Below are 20,190 nucleotides of genomic sequence, written 5' to 3'. Positions count from 1 at the left end.
GCTGAACAAATTGAGCGTGCCACGAAGCCCGTCATCCTTCGATTCTTGCAATAATTTCGTGATAGTCGCAGAGATATTGTCGAATGAGTGTTCAGAATCCTGGGAGCCAACGTCAGGAGCATGAGAAGAGCAACCAAAAGTTTCCAAACGAGTGAAAGCGAATCCCCTCCTAATGGTTGGGTCATCACCGATAAACTGTCACTTCAAACATGGAAATGAAACAATTTTATAAAAAACAAGAAGAAATGTATTTATTGAAAATGGAAAAAAAGAAAACAAGAAGGAATACAACTGTACACAACGCCGTACAATGTAATGAACACAAATGAAATATTAACAAGCAACATTTTTTTTTATGCAGCAAGTAGAAATCTTTAATATCACATGTTCCATTTTTTAAATTAATAATATTCTTTTATTAAATCTAAAATTATCTTTGAGTAATATTTAGTATATCGAAAGCTCTTCATTGAATGTTAACTAGCGTGAGATTCAAATGTTTTATGTACACGTTCAAATGTTTATGAAGAAGTTTGCATCGTTGGAATGCAAATTCTTATTTTGCGGAGTTCAAATCTCGTTCGCAACGTGTGTATGGTCTGATGATTGCTAAAAGAGCTGAAACTGAGTGTCCGGAGGGACTGTTGAAAAAAATGAATGAAAATAAAATCTTGCTTTTCACCAATGCAAACTTCAGTATCATAAAAGTATGGAGATATGTTTGGACGAAAGAATATTCGTCTATAGCGAGATTGAGATTGGAATCACCTGTTTCAAGCACTTCGTTGCTTTTGGCAAAAATATTTTTCATCATCGTATATATTTGTTAGAGGGAAATAGTTTTTAATCACGTGAGATACTCGACGATCGAGATATCGTCGAAACTCAATATTCTGTTATCGTCCAAATCATTCTGAATTAATTTGGCACTTAGCAATTGCTGCTGCGGTCCTCGTCGAATTTTTTTGACTTCGAGTGTATCAAGCTGATGTGCTCTTTTGAGATGTGTTTGAAGATTGCCCTTTTGGGTAAAAGAATAATCGCAGTGAGGGCAGGGATGAGGTCGATCCCCAGTGTGAGCTTTTTGATGCATTTGTAAAGTAGCTTTTTGTGCGAAAGATTTGTCGCACAGTTCACACTTGTAGGGTCGTTCACCGGTGTGGATACGTTTGTGTCGTTCGACCTGGCAGGGCTTCATGAATACTTTGCCACATATGTCGCACTCTTTTTTCGAATTGCTCGTTTTTCCAGGACTACCTTGTTTTGAGTTTTGCTGAGGTCGTTGTGATTGTACTTTTTTATCTGATGGACCGTTATGAAGTTCCGTCGCGACCATGGTATCACAGTCGTTCAAATTAATCGATCTAACTTGTTGATCGAAATGATTAGTAGCAAAAGTAGTCGGTAGGTGCGTGGCTACGACGACGTTCTCAAGAGTATTATTATACGTGATTTGTTGTTGTCGCGATTGGCCTGGAGGAAGGACGCTTGTCGGCGAAATAATATTTACAGGACTCACGTGGTTCTGAGGGACATTGACGTTCGCGTTCAAAGTTGCTTGAGGCAGCAAAACGTCGTCCGTTTGAATGGTAACGAGGCCGTTCGCTAGAAGGAAATGTAAGTTGGCTACCAATTGATTGCTTTCGTTTATCGAGAGCATGGAATCGTTGGTCAAAATAGTTCCGTCAGGATTGAAAGTAATGTGATTGGTCAAGCCACTAGCTCCTATCGCGATAGTGTCGAGATTTGGATAATTTGTTTCATTCGTATGCTCATTGGTTGTCGAAAGATTCGCTGATTTAACCACGGTCTTTTCAACCTCCGCCACTACCTCGGCTATCGCGCTTACTTTCATTTGTTTGGACTTGCGTTTTGTGACCATATTCGGATCCCGAGTGTGCGTCAATTCATGCACTTTTCGGTGTCCCGAAGTTCGGAAACGAAGATCGCACATCGGACATCTGAATGGCTTCGAGCCCGTGTGCAAACGCATGTGAACCTTCAAACTCCCCTTCGTCGCGAAAAGACTGTTGCACACGTGACAACAAAATGTTTTTTTACCCGTATGCACTTTTGTGTGAGAGTCCAAAGTGCACTTGACCGCAAAACTCTTTTCACAAAATTTACACTTGTACGGACGTTCGCCGGTGTGCGTCCTCACGTGCCTTATTAAATCGCTTGGTTTACGAAAAGTTTTTGGACAATATTTACACTTGTTCGAATATTCCTTTTTCTCTTTCGGTACTTGATGATTTTCCTCACAATTCGTCATCCTCCTATCGGTCTTCGTCAAGTTTTTACTCGGCTCCTTTTGCGAACTATCCGGCTCTATCGATACTCCTGTCCACTCAATGTCCTCGTGCATCTGGGCATGCAACTTCAATTCTTCCTCATTTGGTAATATTTCCATACATATTGAACATTTCCCATTTCTGAAACATGAAAATATGTGATAATTTGCGCTTTATCGAATAAAAAGAAGATTATGTTGACGAGATCATATTATTTTTGAACTAACAGAGCGTGTTTTCTCATGTGTTGGCTCAATCCGCTGTTCGTGCAAAATTTCAATGGACACTGGCTGCACTGAAATTCTTTTGTTCCACGATGAGCTATTAGATGACTCTGAAAATTCAATAAGTCACGGATTAGTCGACTGAGTAAGGTGATCATATCGAAAATCAGTCCAACATTTTTATGGTAAGAAATTGTGGAACTGCAAAAAACACTGCACGCTTTCAATATAATGCACCATTCCATTTACGTTGTAAATATTCTCTGTTTCAATAAGTTTCACAAGGAAATGCTTTGACGGGACGTCTAGCTTCAATACATTTACGCGAAAAAAGCCGTTGTACCTTCAATTTTTCCGTGGTAAAACCTTTCTTATTACACATATGACACTCCAACAAGGATTTCGATTCGAGAATAAGCGTAGTTGTTCCATTTACGTCGACGAGTTGCTCCATTGGTTCGTTTTGCAAATGGACTTTGTGTTGAACATCGTCGAGCTTTGCAATCGACGACTCTGGCATATTGTTAAGCTTTGGTTGGTTCGTTTCGTTATCGACATTTAAAACGTCAGTATCATCGGTCGTGTCAGCTTTCGCGATAACTTTTGGATATTTTGGGCACGCTTGGACCGGCCTCGAGAGTTCAGGACACGTTTGCATCGAACTCGCAACCATCAGATGACGTGATAATTTATTTGGTGAATCTTCTCCGCTGCTGCAAGTCGTTACTGGTATAAGACGTTGTTCTTCTTGCGCCGAACGTGGCAGTATGCTCGCCATACTTGTTGAATTTGCTGAACTTATACCGATGTCGATTTCCGTATCAGCCTATATAAAAAATTGTTTTCAGTTCATTCCCATTCCGTTTTTTCGAGCAATCCTACACGTTAGCAAACTTTGTACTTTTAATGCAGTTGGGAAGAAATGAAAATTTTACCTGAAGCGTGATTTGGCTCATGTCGAAAGTATCAAAGTGCGACGGAAATATATTCGACGGCATGCTAACATTATTGACAGAATCCAACGTTTTGGCATTGTCGTAAATATTATTGATGGTCTGCTGATCTCTCGAGCTCAAAGTCACGTTACTCGGATCACTCATACCAATATTGAACAATTGCTGATTCAAAGTTTCTTCTATTTCTCGTATGCTTTCCTGCGAAAATGAACAACTTTTATTAAAAACCCAAGAAAACAGCAATTGACTTCTGGCCTTTTTCACTGGACTTCCAACAGTCTAGTGATTGATTAACTTTGTTCAGAATACGTACTGCCGTGAGTGTTTGATCACCGGAATAGTTAGGTAGTGTAATAGTGCCTGTTTCATCGGCATGCAAGGTCTGGGATGTTCCTAAGTTATCGGTATCTACCGCAGCTAAATTATCTGTAATATTAAATTAGTCAAATTGAGCTTCTCGTTCACGTCCTCACAAAATGGTTAGTCTTGTTGAGAGAAAAAAGGGTGACGTTTAAAAAATTTGTAAAGCAGAAATCCTACGATTATCCATTGTTTGAGTCAATTCATGATGAACGAGATACGATTTTTCCTTGAGCAACGATATCGGCTGGAAATGGTCGTTGAACGCTTGCGAAAAGTCTGGAGCAATTTGGGACGGAAAAGTTACTGCAACGTCCTCGTGAAGTGTCAAATTTTCCGACACTGCTGGCTCCGATGGTTTTTCCTTTATCGACAAAAGTTTGGGCTCTTGCTGAGTTCTTTGCTGCGCCAATTGCTGTATTTCATCGAAAATCAATATTCATATCATTCATTCGGAGGCTCCAGCAGCAAAAAATATATGGTTACAATGCTCTTACTCGTAAAAAAAAAACTATTGAAGAGCTTTTTCATACGGATGGAGATTCCAACTGTATTCATTGGAGTAAACAATACTGACCTGTTCGGCAAGCTCGGTTTTGTGAATCTTCATGTGTTTACGACAATTTACCGATGTCTTGAAAGTCTTGTGACAATAAGGGCACATGAAAGGCCTGACATTGCTGTGCGTTACCAAATGCCTCTTCATGCTACTTTGAGTAGAAAATTTTGCACTACAGACGGAACAACTATATGGTCTTGATTCGTCGTGAGTATGTAAATGGGATTTCAGCACGCTGTTCGATGTGAATCTCCTGTGAAGGACAAAAAATACAAATTACAGTGGCACTATCCCATATTTTCATCACAGAAATCGCCAATTCGTAATATTGGATTTTTAACAAAAAATCAAATAAAAAAACTTTAAACAAAGGCAGACTTATTTACAAATGAAACGAGAAGAAATACAGCAATTGACAAAAGTGATGAAAAATTTTGCAAATTTTATTCAAACAAGTTTTTCACTCGCCTTTCGCATTTCGGACATTTGTACGGTCTTTCTCCAGTATGTCTAAGATAGTGTTGCTTGAGATGGCTAATTTTTCGAAAAGCAGCTGGACAAACCCAACACTTGTGAGGTCTGGCCTCATCGCTACTGTCATAAACTTGTCTCTGCTTTGGTTTGACATGAGCGACGCTTATTTTATTGCCAGCATCGCTTATCAGAAGTGGCTCTTCGAGAACAATCTGAGTTACGAGACTCTCCGCTTCCGGTGATATTTTCGGTTTAGTCGTTGTATGAGTATTCATATGACTTTTCAAAACAGAACTAGTGCTGAAGGATTTCCCGCAGAGATCACATTTGTGTGGCTTTACGTGCGAACGTATGTGAGACGTCAGGCTGCTGTGACAGGCGAATGTTTTGTCACACGTGCTACAAGAGTATTGCTTCGTTCCCGCGTGCCTTCGTTCATGAGCTCGCAGAGTTGATTTCAATGCGAATGAACGACAACACGATGAACACTGGAATTTTTAAACGTACAATTTGAATTTTACAAAAACTTTGAGCTACGTTAAATCTCTCCGTTTTATAAAATTTGAATGAAAAAAGAAGAGAATTTTTGAGTTTTACCTTGAACGGTTTTTCTTGAGTGTGAACTCGCAGGTGTCTTATGAGATCCGATGGTTTTTTGAACTCTTTATGGCAAAAGTTGCAAGAGTACCATCTTATACTTCCAATGCATCGTTGCTTTATCGTCAAGTATCTCCTGCGATTGATCAAAAAATTTAATTCATTTCAATTCCCGAATATTAAGTCATAAAAAAGAAAACTTTTTGAGTTCATACCTCAACGAGCCATCTTGAGCTCGATCCAACAACGTGACGAATGACGTTTGAGGCTCGACTTTTTTACTCGTATCCTCAGGCACTTTTTTCTTACTTTCAAAGCCACTTTTTTTCAGGGCCTGCTGGAGAATGTCGCTCTGTTTATTCGTCGAGTTTGTCGAATCCGCTTGATTCTTCACATCCGCATCGAGGGATGCGAGTTGCGACATCACACTGTCTACGGTCGCTTGCATATCTGCCTCCGTTGAACTGTCGCATTTTTGCATTTGTTCCTGTTAGGAATAAAAGCACTACATTGCAGCGAATTCAACTATCATAAAACCAATGCTCACTACCGGCGATCTATAATATCCTAAAATATATCGAGGAAAGAATAAAACTATTTTTTATTTTCAATATCAAAAAAGTAATATGAACATTTTCTAATTACTCGATTTACGAACCTCCGTAGGATTTGAATGCATTCTCTTCATGTGACCATTCAAACTTCCCAATTTCTTGAACACACAGGTACACAGAGTACAACTATAAATAGGATCACCCTCTCGGGCGTTGTGAACCCTCAATATGTGAGCGTTCAAATTACCTGTTGCGAAAAAAAAACTATTGTTAATTCCTGCGGTATGCACTTATTAATGAATTTATTAATGGAAATCCGATATTTTTCTCTCTTGAAAATCCTTCGTTACTCACCTTTTTGAGTGAATTTCGCATTGCAATATTCACAGCGATACGGACGCACTCCGATGTGTTTCCACGTGTGAATTTGGAGAGAACCCTTTTGTGTAAATGCGCGAGTGCAAATATTGCACTTGAAGGGTTTTTCTCCTGTATGCACTCGGATATGCCTCATCAATTGACTCGGTTTTTTGAATGACTTTGAACATATTTTACACTTGTACATTGTTTTGTGGCTCATCCCTTTTTTCGTCTTCTTAACGATTTTTGTCTGAAAATAATAAATTTTTATTTTCAAGTATTGAAAAAAAAATATCTTTTATAATAAAGTTGAAAATTCATCGTCAAATTTATTTATTCGATTTCTTACAATTTCTAACGATTGTTCAAACTTATTCTATCGTTTTTATAAAAAAAAATGACGTACTGAATGTTGGAAAAATGTTGAAATAGAAAATACTTACTCTATAATGCTCTCTGATATGCAACCGATAGAGAGCCGGTTGAGTAAATTGCTTGTGACACAGTTTGCACTTTCGAACATCTTCGCTCGACCATTTTTCATTATGGAGTTTCAAATGAGCGTCCAGTTGAGCCTTAAACACAAAGAAATATTTTCATTATGAAACTTTTCTTCCTTGAGCTTTACAAAAAATTCAATAAATTTGCAAATGACAAATTAACAAAACAAATGCAATAAACTTTACTTAGGCAAATAAAACATACACAAATTTGCTCGTTGAAATGAGATTTATAAAAGATTCACTAAAAGGTCGATGACATAAAAAATGATTCAAAAAATCTATAAATATTATTTTCGGAAAATTGAAATAATTCTGATAATTTTGGAAAGAAATCATCGCAAGCTGGTTATTTTATTTCTACGAGGTGAATAACGCACATTCGTTACTTTTCATCTTTCAATACGTTTGTTTCTGAACGTACAGTTATTTTAGAAGCACGAAAGGGTCGAAGTTATTTAGAAATTTGACACGTCGACGAATTGTTTCCTACCTTGTAATATTGAGAGCTGAGACCAAGAGCGAAGTGAAATACCCGAGAGCAAATGAGTAGGATAGCAAAATTCACGCAATCGACGGCTAGAGTCATCGTGTGGGACGGATAAAGATCTTCAAGCGGTTTTTAGATATAAATTTTCATGCTTCTATCTCTGACGCCTTTATGAGTTAATATTCACTCAAGTGACTTGTACAGTAATCGGCACGTACGAACTGAACGTACGGATGAACGGTGAGATAAAAGACAACAAAGAGAATCTCGAAGAGTGACAGTTTCGTAGCCCTTTTTTCAGCAAAAATGTTGGCTTCGATTTTTTCCACACAAATTGTCATGTCCAGTCACATTTTCCGAATTCACAATAAAAATCAATGAACACAAATGGAGTTTTTTTTTGGGAGGAACACATTTACAAACTGTCATCGAGGATATTCAATTTCCATTTTGTATGTCCCTTTCGTTCGACTATTTTCTTCTCTTTAATTCTCGACTTTCGAGCAGGCATTGGTGAAAATTCATTGTGATATTTCTGACACGATCGAAGCCGGACATTCGGGCCCCATCACCCCTCGCTCAATCCAGTCTCACTAATTTAATCACTCGTTTCTTTTTCCGCGGCTATTTTTATTTTTATCTACTACGTGGACAGCCGGCCAGGAGATTTGAGAACAGTCGACGAGACAATGGGAAGAGAGAGGAACGATCTGAAAGCAGTTTCGTCGGGTAATGAAAATTTTGATGAAAGTTATTTCAACTGTATTTGTTCTCCTTCATCGTTGCAACGACTATCATTTCATATCTATCGTCAATTTGAAATAGTAAAATCTAAAAATGTTCATTCGAAGCTAAAACTTCCTGAGACGAGATGGAAAAAATCTCTTGATCTTTTGATCGACGAGCGATTATTTTTTCAGACATTTCGAGCCTCGATTTTCTTTTGCAGAAATCACTGTGCCAGAGACTAAAAGCTCGCTGTTTACAACGTTTACGATATTCGAATATTTTCCTCTCTCACACTCCCTCGAGCGAGCCTTATCTCCAGTACGCAACGTTCAGGAAGTTGAGTCCGATACATCGCCCACCCTTCACTTTTTTACTCGCTTTTCAACGCACAAGAAAACACTATCGTAAGCTATCTCAAATTATTTCTCGGAAAAAGGGATTTTTAGGCTTGCACGATGCCAAGAGACCCACAAAAAATATGAACCACGTAAAAATTCCTTCAGACAGATGAAAAAAAAATATCCAACGAGCATCGTTTCGGCAAATTTCATGAAACTCGTTCGCGTATGCAGACAGAAATTTATTCATGCAGAGGAGACCAGGGAAAAACGGGGTACCGTTGTACTTTTCAGAAGTCTGAGGCCTTGTCCATATCTTGCACATAAAACACGAAGGAATGTACTGTAATTAGTTGCAATTTTGAAACAAATTTTTTTTTTTTTTTGACAAGATTCCTTAAGAAATTTTCAATTTTTTCTTCTTACTACAATTACAATCCAATACACAACCTTGAACCATCGTGATTCTTTTAGCAATCAGCGAAATTCTTATGCAAAAATCAACAAAAAAAAAATTGGTTGTATTTTAATGAGAATTTCGATCCCGTGAGAAAAAAATGCAAAAATGCACGGTGGACTCCCATTCCTTGGTGCGACGGTTCGAGTTACATGTTTCTTCGTGCAGGATAAAGAACGTACGCGTGAAGAATAACTCGGAAGTTAACAGCGATTGTAAATGTGTGGAGGACCTTAATAAAAAGGGGAAGTTCGATGATCGCGAGCGACTGAGATGATCGAACGAAATGGTTGGTTCCTCAATGCTAAACGAGTCTCTGAATCATGTTGAATTATTAGGACTCATTGTCGTGTGTCAAATGTCGGTCGTGGACTCTCGTCGTTGGATTTCGCGGGTGTGTGCAAAAACTGAAAGGGACGGGGCAACACGAGGAAGAGCGCGGAGGAAGATGAAGCAGGAAAAAACGTAAGAGAGGAGCGCACAGAGAATCGAGATATAAATCTGCATTCGTGAGCACGAGTCGCGAACGCGTCTGCTCGCCAAGACGACGCGATCTCTCTTACACGCAACGGAGCTCCGCTAAATTCCAATGTGAACAAGAGCCAAAACGACGAGGACGAAGCCGGAGATAAAGAGAACGAGAGGGACCAGCGAGGACCAGACTGCCTGAGAAAAAAGTCCGGAAAGATGCAACAGCGTCCCGCGATTATAATCGCTGGGGATATTAAGCCTCCAGTCCCCAAATAAAGAAGCGTTATGTCTCAATCCTTTTTTTTTCGTATCCCGGTTAATCTTCGATGTTTTCTGGGTACTTTTTCATGCACAACGTGTAAAAAGTCTCTTGGAGTTAAAGTATTTGAAGATCCCTAAAACTCGACGATTACCGAGGTCTACTTTGGTCCTTTTCTCACTTCATTTATTAACAATTTAATATTCGATTCGAACACGCTTCGATCGCGTTTCACAAAAACTTCGCGTGACACGAAAGTGCGAATAATCGGAGTGACACAGAAAACTTAGTTTCGATTATCGTAATGAGAATTTACAGGGAAAATGCAAGTGGAAATTCTGTGATTTTTCAACTCACGATGCGAGTCAATTTCACTGCGTAATAAAAATGGTGATTTGCAGTTGAAATATTAGTCGCGAATTCCATTGAAAATATGTTGACAGAACAAATATTACGCACGTTTCGGACTAATGATGCAAACGACGTTTCTTTATCGAGAACGTTCTTAAATTCTTGGAAGATATTAAATAATCATCGTAGGTCGTCTCCTCCGCATGTTTCTAAGCTGTACGAGAATAATTGACGATGCGTTTGATGTCCGCGAGCAGAGATACGCTCGTGCGTTATCGAAAAAATGATTCCTCGAGAGACTTGTGCCCAAAATAAGTAAATTCAACGTCAAAATATTTTCTTCTCTTTTATAGCGATCCAGATATTTTCTGCTCGACATATTTCATGGGCGAAAAAACGGTCTTACCTAGCAATCGACCGATCGGTGTTGGCATCGATCGAAGATTACGAGATTAAGGGAATTGAGAGTATCAGAAGGGCTGGGAAGGCCGATTATAAGGTGCTACACGAACGTTCATAAACGATTGACGTAAAATGTCTCAAGAGCATGTTTCTGAGTGAGTCACTTCTTACATCGCGATAATATCGGCGTATCAGAGTTCATTGAACTCTCTTCGATGGTCCCCGGGAGTGCTCTCTACCCCAGAATCCGACTAACGAATACGTAAATCATATTGTTGGAGGAGTCGATACCAAAACGAAGAGAGAGAGAGAGAGAGAGCGAGAGAGAGAGGAAGGGAAGAGAAAAAATACAATAAATTGAGTAGTGCTACCCTGAACGACCTCTAAAAATAGAATTTCTGATTCAACGATCGTTTTGTATATGCACGAGAAAACTCTCGCTGGTAAAAAATGAACTGTGTCTCCTCCCGCGTGTCTCTACGGAGCTATATTTTCTTGTTTTTTCCACAAAGATCATTCCCGATAAGAAATACAAGCCTCGCATTTTATTCCAATCGCGGAAACAGCGAAGTGGCTCAATGAAGAAAGTTTTTTTCGTATCAAATTAATACTGAGAAGAAATATGAACTTTTTTTAATCGTCCAATTCCAACGAGCGTTTTTCTTCTTACAGGAGTGAATTTTAGCTCCAAAATTATCATTCTTTTCATTATTCTACTAGATCGAAGTTCTACATTCATTGATTACTTGTTTTTAATGGTTGAAAATATATCCGAGGCTCTTTAGAGTGGTAAATTGAGTCGCCGGCCGGATAGACGACGGAAAAACGAAGCAAGTGTTTTCCCTGAGTTTTCTTTCCCTGCCTTCCCTCCCTCTTTTCTGACGGCTCCACTAATAGCAAGCGATGCAAGCCTCTCAAGCATTCGTTTTTTTTACTCTCATCTTTAATACATTACGTCAGGGTGGTCGCGGTACATTCACACCCGGTAATCCCGGTTATGTGTGCCATAAAACTTTTCATGTGTCCTTAAAAGGCTGTCCTCAGTAGTCGAGGCTTCCGGGCTCATTTTTCACAATTTTTTTTTTTTACGCAAACAAGTTACGGAAGAGGACCGTTGTTGCAATTTAGTTGAATTTTTTTCAGCTACTTTATAATTGAAAACAGCAACAAACGAATAGAAAATGAAGTTTCTTTTGTATTTTCATTGATTTTTGGGTGCTCACGATTTCATTTGACCCTTTCTTTTTCATTATATTGAAATATTTCATCAAATCGAGCGTTCCTGGTCGCAATATTTGTATAATAGTTCACCAACTCTAGAGATTTCGCAGCAAGACTCTAAACCTATTTTGCCCCCCTCGTAACGCTCGCAGCAGTACGGAAATGTACTTTATCGCAAGATATTTCTGTCAATAGGAGTTTAACGATTTTTTGGAGTATTATTCGTGCTCACGTACAGCACGAGAATGCGCATAGAGGAGCCCTATGCGAGGAGCATGCTTTTGCAAACGTCCTCAAGACATTTCTCAGAATCGTTATTGTCCTTTCATAACTTACGAGATGTAGTACGAGTTATGAAAGAAGAACGAGGATAGAGCAAGAGAACGTGGGAAGGTACGAAAGAAACCAGTAAAACGAATGATGAAAATAAAAGTTGCTTTTTCGGATTGAGACACTATTTTTTCTGAAAGATTCAACTACTCTGGCACAGCAGTACTCGTGGTTCGAAGGAAAAACGAAAACGAAGCTTGCTCGATGTTTTGAATTTCGTTTTTTGCTTGAGGAGAGTCAAGTTTTTCTATGTCGAGTACGAGAGAGCGAAGAACGAGAAAACGTCGATTGATAACCCTAAAATGATTATAACGAAAAAAGAAAAACAATCAAAACCTGATTCGAGCAAGAAATATAAATCTTCTCTAATTTTTCCTTCGTTAACAAATGGAAGTACGTTTTATCGGAGATTTTTCATAGATCGTGGCACTCGGTGAGCTAACGTAATTCATAGAAACACCACTTTTTCGAAACACGAAAAATATCACTTTTCGAACGTCGCTGGAACTTGAAAAATTCGCTAGCACAAACACAAAAGCGGATAACACTGAGACCGGAAGTTACTCTGAAAACTTTTTTTTCAATTTAAAATATTGTTTTTCATTTTTATCATTTCGATAAGATTTGTTCAGACTTTTCATCCTAGAACACGTGCTTTTTATCTCGTTTTTCGTAGTTTACGTTTTTCGGTATTTCTGGAACTCCCTCCACTGGAGAACTGTCAATGGCAAAGGAAGCCACGTGCGAACCCCGCGCTATCCCGTTTTCCACTACGGAGTCTGGAGTAACCAGAAGAGCCTAGCAGGGGCTCTCTCTTTCTCTCTTCCTTTCTCTCTCTCTCTCTCTCTCTCTCTTCTCCGAGACCTCGGAGGAGAGGATATCTGTTGCTCGCCGTTTGCTATCCATAAGTGTAGGGTCAAAACTGAGCAAACTAGCGAACTCGTGGGGATTCGTGAAGGATGAAAAAACAATATTTTTCTTCAGCGTTCATTATTTTCATTATTTTCAAATATTAACACTATTTTCCTTTGAGTAAAACCGTTCGAGATGAACATTGATTTTAGTCATCAATTGTGCTTCTCTGAAACTCGCAGTTTTTTAACGAGATCCGGAGCGTCTGATCATATTTGAATTTCATTACAAGGAATTGAATTAAATCATCTTTCGATCTGAACGTTTATGACAAAGTTGTACGAAGAGATATGAAAAATGGTTGCAGTCACACGAAATCGATGATTCTCATAACTAAAAACAGAGAAAATCGATTTGTTATTTTGAACTAGAAATATTCTTTACAGATTTGCAAAAAAAAACTGAAAAACGTGTTTTCATCGAACAGAATGTTCTTTTAAGCTGCTTTTAACTCGCGCGAAAGAACCTTTTTCCAAATTCGATAAAGCTCCGTTTCCTGAGTTCCCATTAAGCTGAAAATTGAAGCGGCTTCGTTCCTGAGGGTAAACCAGCGGAGATTCGATTAGGTCGTAAAATACGAGAGAGGAAGAGGAATGCTCGGCAAATATGAGCCGATATAAAGTCGACTCGAGAATCGAATAGGGTGCACAGGCTTTTCATACGTGCGTCTCTCTCTTTCTCATTTTCTCTCGTCACCATATGACCGAGTCGCAGGTCCGAGAAACGTCAACGTTTTGTCGCCCACGCGACTTCATCGTGGCACACTTTGCCGTAGAAAGAGGAACTTGGACTCGCGCTTCATTTAACTTTGCACTAGCGTTGTTCAAGGTGACTCATTAGAAAAAAGGGTCAAAACGATTCGCCAAACGAGCATTATACTTGCGACTTTGCCGCAATTATAAAACGGTCTGCGTTTCGAGGACTCGACTTTCGTTGGATATTTTCAAACTTCGATTCTCATTTATAAACGTTATTGAAATGAAACAAGGATTTGCAATCGTCGCTCTACAAGATACGATCTTCGGGAAAAATAAAAAGTAACTGGTGTCACGATCGAGAAAATAAAGTAATGACGTAATCGTCATTGGTATCGTTATTATTTCATACACAAGCAGCTCGAGTTTACGAGCTTTATAACAATTCTAACGCAATGATATCATTGGGCAAGGTCACGAGAGATTTTTCCGGCGACACTGTACACATTGCCTTGTGAATTCATTATTTTTACATATTAAACGTATAATAATGGATCACTATAGTGGGAAAGATACGACACTCTTTTATGTTACAGTATCAAATTGAGATTGAGATCATTCCTTTGAATATAAAGTCGGAATATGCCGGAATCAAACCGGTTTATTTGGCTTATAAAAAACGTAGAAAATTTGAGAATTTCATGTTTCTTGAAACTCTGCGAAAAATGTTTGTGGGCGTACGGATTTTGCAGTAACTTTTGTTTTGAATTTTTCACAAAGTTTTCAAGATGGGAACATTTTTTCAGGATTTGCGTCAAACTGAAAATATTCGTAATCGTGAACCTCGTTTGTTTGCCTGAGAAGCCTGAATCTGTCGGCATTATTAGTTACGCAATATTTTCATGTGATTTACCATGAGCAATGATAAAACTTATGGAAAACTTGAACTAGAGAAATTCAAAAACTCTGGGATACACAAGTTCTCACGTGACAGCATGAGTTTTTTCCAGCTTAAAAAGTGAGCGTTTTTCTCAAGGGGAATCGTTTTCCTAAGACGGGGGAGCTGGTCTGTTAGACGACTTAACTGCTCTCGCTCGAGTGGAGATTGACGATCCCAGGGCGGGGGTACATGTGTTTAAACACTCCTCAGTGATTCCGCTTGTGACCGCATAAATATTTGTGTCAAATTACCCAGAAAGCATTATATACGTCTACGGAAAGAAATGGAGAAACGAAATGGTTTCGTCGCGTCTCCTAAAATAGTTCAACTTCGTAGCTTTTCCAATAGAAATCTGGAAGATTTTTTTGGCCGAAGGGCGGCGGTGTCGCTGCGGAAATAGTGAGAAAAAAATCATTTTGACATCTTTCGATTATTCGAAAACTCACTGAACTTTTGACACGATGTTATCAACCAAAGAAAAACACTTGAAATTCAAAAAACGAGAAAATACGATTTTCAATTTTTCTCCAATTCCATTTCGAGTGTCTGATCGATTTTCATCGATTCACTGATGAAAAAATCTCGAGAATTGAGCACCGGACTTCAACCTCTCTGTGGGAGATAAATTATTCACAAAGTGGTGAATATTTTTGTCGCAGAGTCTCGTGAGACTTCGATGATCGAACTCGAAGATGAAGAAACTATTGGCGATCAATTACGAGCGATCTTGTGCATCGAATAGACAAAGTGAATTGATGAAGAGTTTTAAAAAGTCGTCACGATTCCTCTGGAAGAGTTCTCAGAATTTGGAACATCTTTCTTCCTTTTTCGTAAGCAATATTTCGCATTCCCCATGTCTACTGTCCACTTTAAGCTGATTTGCGGGAGAGATCCATGAGATCATACGATTAATACGCGTTGCGCAACACGTTTGTGCACTTACAATGCCGCAGTAGACGTTTTTCTTTTTTTTTCCTTTTTTTTTGCTGTCCGCCTACTCTTTCGAGTACGCGGTACTATATTTTTACAGCCCACATCTTTGTGATGGTCATACGAAGACGGAGAACGTTAAATTCTTCGTCAAGCCCGCCGTTATTGAAGATGAAGAAGGAAACTATTTATAAAAGTGCGTTGGGAGCCGAAAAAGGAAATCTTGGTTGTGAGATAAGAACGCGCTTTTTGAGGGTCAAACTGATTTTATATCCGACTTAATCGGGCCACGTACGCAAGTACGATAAGGGAAACGACCGCGGGTTCAAGGAGTTGACCCTTCGCCGCATTTTCGGTCTTCGAAACTTCTCAAAGTAATTTCCTTTTTTCTCTATATTTTCTCTTCCTCCGGGTACAAAAAAAACTTCGTTTACTCAATGAATCGAGTCTAGCCAAAAATGGCGGGTTTTTTACATTGAAAAAGCCTGGTGAACGAACCCCTCTCTAAGCTTCAGTTGACTGATGGGTTTCGGTAACTACGACGGTTTACGAGCGGTTAAAAACCATACGGGAAACACCTGGCCCAAGAAATACTATTTTCCGGTATTTTTTTTTTTTCACGATATTTCAAAATTTGTTTCAGTTTTAGTAATTGCGTGCACGCTACGTTCAAAGAAGCTTCGGAATTCAGTTTTTTAAATCAAATTTACCACCGATTTGATATAGAATTCGGATTTTTGGCTCGGTTTCTTGACCAAGGAAGCGAAAAACTTGCGTATGGAAAGCTTGAAGTGAATCGTATGCAATAAAAATGAATAGCTCGAAGGGTTAACACTTCTGACGCCGAGAAATCTGTAATCTCTTATGTTTCATAGCTCGACGTCGTAAATGCTCGTCAAGAGAGAATTTACGATTCCGTTATGCACAATATTAAGAGCAGTCGTTCAGCATCGTTCTCAAATGATAAGGGCCATTCGGGTGTCTGGAGAATCGCCAAGGAAAATAAATTTGTTCTATTGTTCTATAGGAGAAATAGAGCTACGAGTAAAAAAGAGAGAGAAAGAGTGCGTGTGTTATCGGAAATCTGACTTGCATGGTCGACACAAACGATGCCAGTGAGTGGTAATCGTTCGTTGATAAACTCCGATCTTTTTTGTCCAACGTGCTTCTCAATTCGAGCCTTTTTCTTGCGAAAGCGCACTCATTTACCGCACTCCTCAATGCCTGGGTTAATTTTTAAGTTTTCTAATAACTTACTTTCGTTGAAAAAGCATCTTCGCACTCGGTGCAAAAGAGACTTTCCTCTTTTTGATGAAGTATCATGTGGGATTTGAGACTAGCCATGCGCGCAAACTTTCTACCGCATTCAGGACATTTTGGCTCGCCGGTGTTATGCGTCGCCATGTGAAGCGTGAAATTCGTCTGCAAGTACACCGCATTGTTTATGTTTACTGAAGTGCAACTCGTGCATTGTCATAATGAGCGTATGATATTTTAACAAGATGAATCAACTTACGTCGGACAAGAAATCAAGAACTGTATAATCGTTAAAAAATCCAATGTCTCGTCAAAGTATTTTGATTAATGAAAAAACTGAATGAAAAAAACTTACGGGTACGTTGAACGAAGCAGAACATTTGGGACATCTATGAGGTTTTTCAGCAGCATGATTTTCCATGTGCCGACGATACAGCGTTTGACGCGTGAATTCTTGGCCACAAATGTCACAACGCATTTTATTTGCAGCCTGCACCCAAACGATAAGATTGTCCACATGTTGAAAAACGTTACAAAATTGAAAAATCACGACGCGAAGTATACTGAAAAAACTGACTACTATTTATGAATCAAGAGACGCGGTAGTATTTCGACCCCAAGTATTAAAATAAAAGAAACAGCCAACGCGAAGCTTGCCGCACTCTAATATACGAGAATATGCCGGTTTTATGACGTCACGACTTCAAATCGTTCTCACGAAAAAATGGCTCGACCAAAAATCTCAATTTTTTGTATAGATTTTTCGATTTTTATCCTCCGATTGCTTTTTGTTGCAACTAATAATTATACTGCGAAACGAATTGAAGATAGCGGAGGATACGTGAATAATTTGCTGGCACAAAGTTGAATGAAGTACTCTAGTTTGTAACAGAATTGTGAAAGCTTGATGCAGATTTTGAACATTGTTTCAGTAAAATAAAATTGTTGCCACGTACGTTTGAAATTGCTGAGACTGCGTCTTTTCGCGGTCTTCCTGGAGTCCGTTTTGTCGGAGACTTAAAAATTTCAGTAGTTTCACCCGACTTATCGCCAAGATTATCAGCGTTCATCTCGAGCCTTGAGATTTCCGTAACTTCTGGCAATGCACCATTATCATTCGTCTCGACAGAAATTTCCTTTTCATTCTGCGAATCATTGATCTCTGTAGCAAGCATGCAAGGTTCCGGTTCAGAGGCAGATTGTTGTGTACCAGTCGGAACAACATTGTCCACACTAATTCGCAATATTGGCTGAAATTTGAATGTGTGCAAACTTCAAAAATTCTTGAATTAAGCAAACTAATTATAGTGATAAGAATTTACCGAATCCGTGGGAGGAAGTCCGGTGTTCAATCTTATTGTCGGCGATGTCAACGTGTTAGTCGGTTGGATATAAGCAACTGGAGTCGTTGCCAATTCCAAAACTCCTTCCTCGTGCCCTACAAGAAATTTTCAACATTTATAATTGTTTATGTTTTTGGAGATCAATTGCTCAAGAAGAAATTGCAAATCCAACCTTTTCGACCTGTGACTGCCAGTACCGATCGTCCATCTTCGGATATAATAAAACCCAGTGGTACTGCATCGGCGCTCAGAGATGTCAGGTCTAAAAACTGTGGCTGCTTCCTCAACATCTTGGATATATTCACCTATAAGGCAAATATTTTATTAACCTGAGCAAAATCATTATGGAAAATGTTTTGCAGATGTACGACCAGGATTTCGGTCGAAACGACCGAAAATCACCAAAACGATCGATTTCGAGAAAAAAAACTGTCGTATGGCAACCAATGAATAAAATTCAGGGGATCAGTTAATTTTCGCTCAATAACGAAATAACGTAATTAAAACAAACATAAAAAAACAATGAAGATTTGCACGATAAATTCTTCGCACGATTCAACACTTTCGAACTGTCCTCATTGTTTCTGATACTGTTTTTCAATATAATTATGAACCGCTATTGATCATTAAAATACTTAATCTTTTTATCGTGTTTATGAATCATAACTACGAGAGTTAACCTGTTTTCGTGGCCGTATGATTCTTCTTTCGCTGTTTTAAAATGGCACATTATTGAGATATGATCGGTTAAAATCGTTAAAACCTCTAGACATTGAGTCACCGAAAAACAGCATTCGAGTATCCACGCAATTACGAATCACTAAAAAAGTATCTTATCACATATTTTTCCGAATTTATTCATGACACTATACCGCACTTGATTACTATTATTTTGACTCGAAATCGAAAACATCGATTTGCTGTAACGTCGTTCTCAAATATAAAAATTTGTATGAAAATAACCGAGTGAGAAGTGATAATTTACAAGAGGCTCTATCTATATATATTATAGTCTATTAGACTGTCCAACAATTTACAGATGGTAAAGAAAATTTCTGCATAGCCATCAAATGGAAAAAAATCGAAAAAAATACGCTCTATAATGCCAATTCCTCGATATATTCAATTTTAGACTTCAAAATAAAATAAAATAAATGAATCTCAATATGAATAAAACGAGAGGAATCAATACATTTTTTTTTAAGTTATCTTCGTACAAATTCGAAAAACACCGTGTAAGCTCTGTATTTCCAGTGATATCTTGCCTGAAATTAACCATTCGAGTAAAAAGTATTAAAATCTATTAACAGAAGGCAAAAGAATAGAAAATTTTCCTTCCTCTAGTGTGTAAAAGACTGGGTCTCTAAAAAAAAATGCAAATAATTAAAAACATTGCAATTATAAACGAAATGATGAACCGAAATGAAAAATATTTGACTAAACTCTCCAAGAAGCTTCGAATAAATGGCATCTCCGCAGATAATCGTCTCGAAACTGTGAATCATCTCGATCGATCGACTTATAAAAAATTTGGTTGATTTGCTATTATTAGGAGCGAGGGATATCGCCTCTAAAGGGATTAGCGCGCAGTATCCCCTGAAGTTTCTACTGGGGTTGTTTTCATACGAGCGAATTATTCGAGAAGCCGAGACGAATGTTCTCGACCTCTTAAACACACAAAATCGAGTACGCTGTATTAAAGAAGAGGCTGGAGAGAGCGAGAGAATGAGACTGAGAGGAAAAAGAGAAAAATGCATATAGTAGGTCAACCATTTAGCAAGTGCAGCTGTGTCGATATGTACACGGTGGTCTCATTCATTTCTTTCGAATGATTATGCTGCATTATGAATGTGACAATTTAAGAGAGTGCATCGCTCGAGTGCAATTGAGTTAAATCATCTTTTAAAGTGGCCGCGTCGAAGCGAGATATAAAATATGGAATAAAATGTAAATACTCTGAGCTTTTCTGCTGTTATGTTCGAGCTAAAATTCATCACCGTGTGTACAACACGAGAAACTGCAACCACAACCGAAATAATTAGTCTCGCGCTTCGAGTACCTCATTAAACTCGGGCGAGGAAAAAATTTCAGTTCGCTCAGCTTCTCGCCCCCCACATGTACACACTTACATATGTCAAGCTTCTTTTTCAACGAAATGCAAGTCGCAGTCCGGAAAAACGTCGGTTTCAG

General features: G+C 38.7%; 1 protein-coding gene across 2 annotated transcripts; it reads right to left on the bottom strand.

The window, feature by feature from the left end:
- Positions 1 to 229: 229 nt before the first annotated feature.
- Positions 230 to 18,922, bottom strand: LOC122407426 (zinc finger protein 236-like). 2 transcript variants are annotated; one of them, XM_043413617.1, is made up of 19 exons: positions 18,681 to 18,922; positions 18,173 to 18,305; positions 17,980 to 18,095; positions 17,614 to 17,907; positions 17,013 to 17,147; positions 16,658 to 16,822; positions 6,819 to 6,950; positions 6,370 to 6,625; positions 6,120 to 6,262; positions 5,677 to 5,948; positions 5,462 to 5,597; positions 4,859 to 5,352; positions 4,409 to 4,643; positions 4,012 to 4,246; positions 3,785 to 3,897; positions 3,451 to 3,669; positions 2,859 to 3,341; positions 2,519 to 2,625; positions 230 to 2,432 (listed from the first exon to the last, which is right to left on the bottom strand). In XM_043413617.1, exons 2-19 carry the CDS (start codon positions 18,288 to 18,290, stop codon positions 848 to 850), a joined length of 5,238 nt encoding a protein of 1,745 aa, XP_043269552.1. In that variant the 5' UTR covers positions 18,291 to 18,305; positions 18,681 to 18,922; the 3' UTR covers positions 230 to 847. The 2 variants fall into 2 exon arrangements, with proteins under 2 accessions (XP_043269552.1, XP_043269553.1); XM_043413618.1 differs by lacking the exons at positions 16,658 to 16,822; positions 17,013 to 17,147; positions 17,614 to 17,907; ... (1 more) ...; positions 18,173 to 18,305; positions 18,681 to 18,922 and adding an exon at positions 7,369 to 8,076.
- Positions 18,923 to 20,190: the final 1,268 nt, after the last annotated feature.

The sequence above is a fragment of the Venturia canescens genome, chromosome 3 (genome assembly GCF_019457755.1).
Source record: "Venturia canescens isolate UGA chromosome 3, ASM1945775v1, whole genome shotgun sequence".
Classification (NCBI taxonomy): Eukaryota; Metazoa; Arthropoda; class Insecta; order Hymenoptera; family Ichneumonidae; genus Venturia; species Venturia canescens.
The sequence above is the reverse complement of the archived record's forward strand: the minus strand, read 5'-3'. Positions and strand labels throughout refer to the sequence as shown.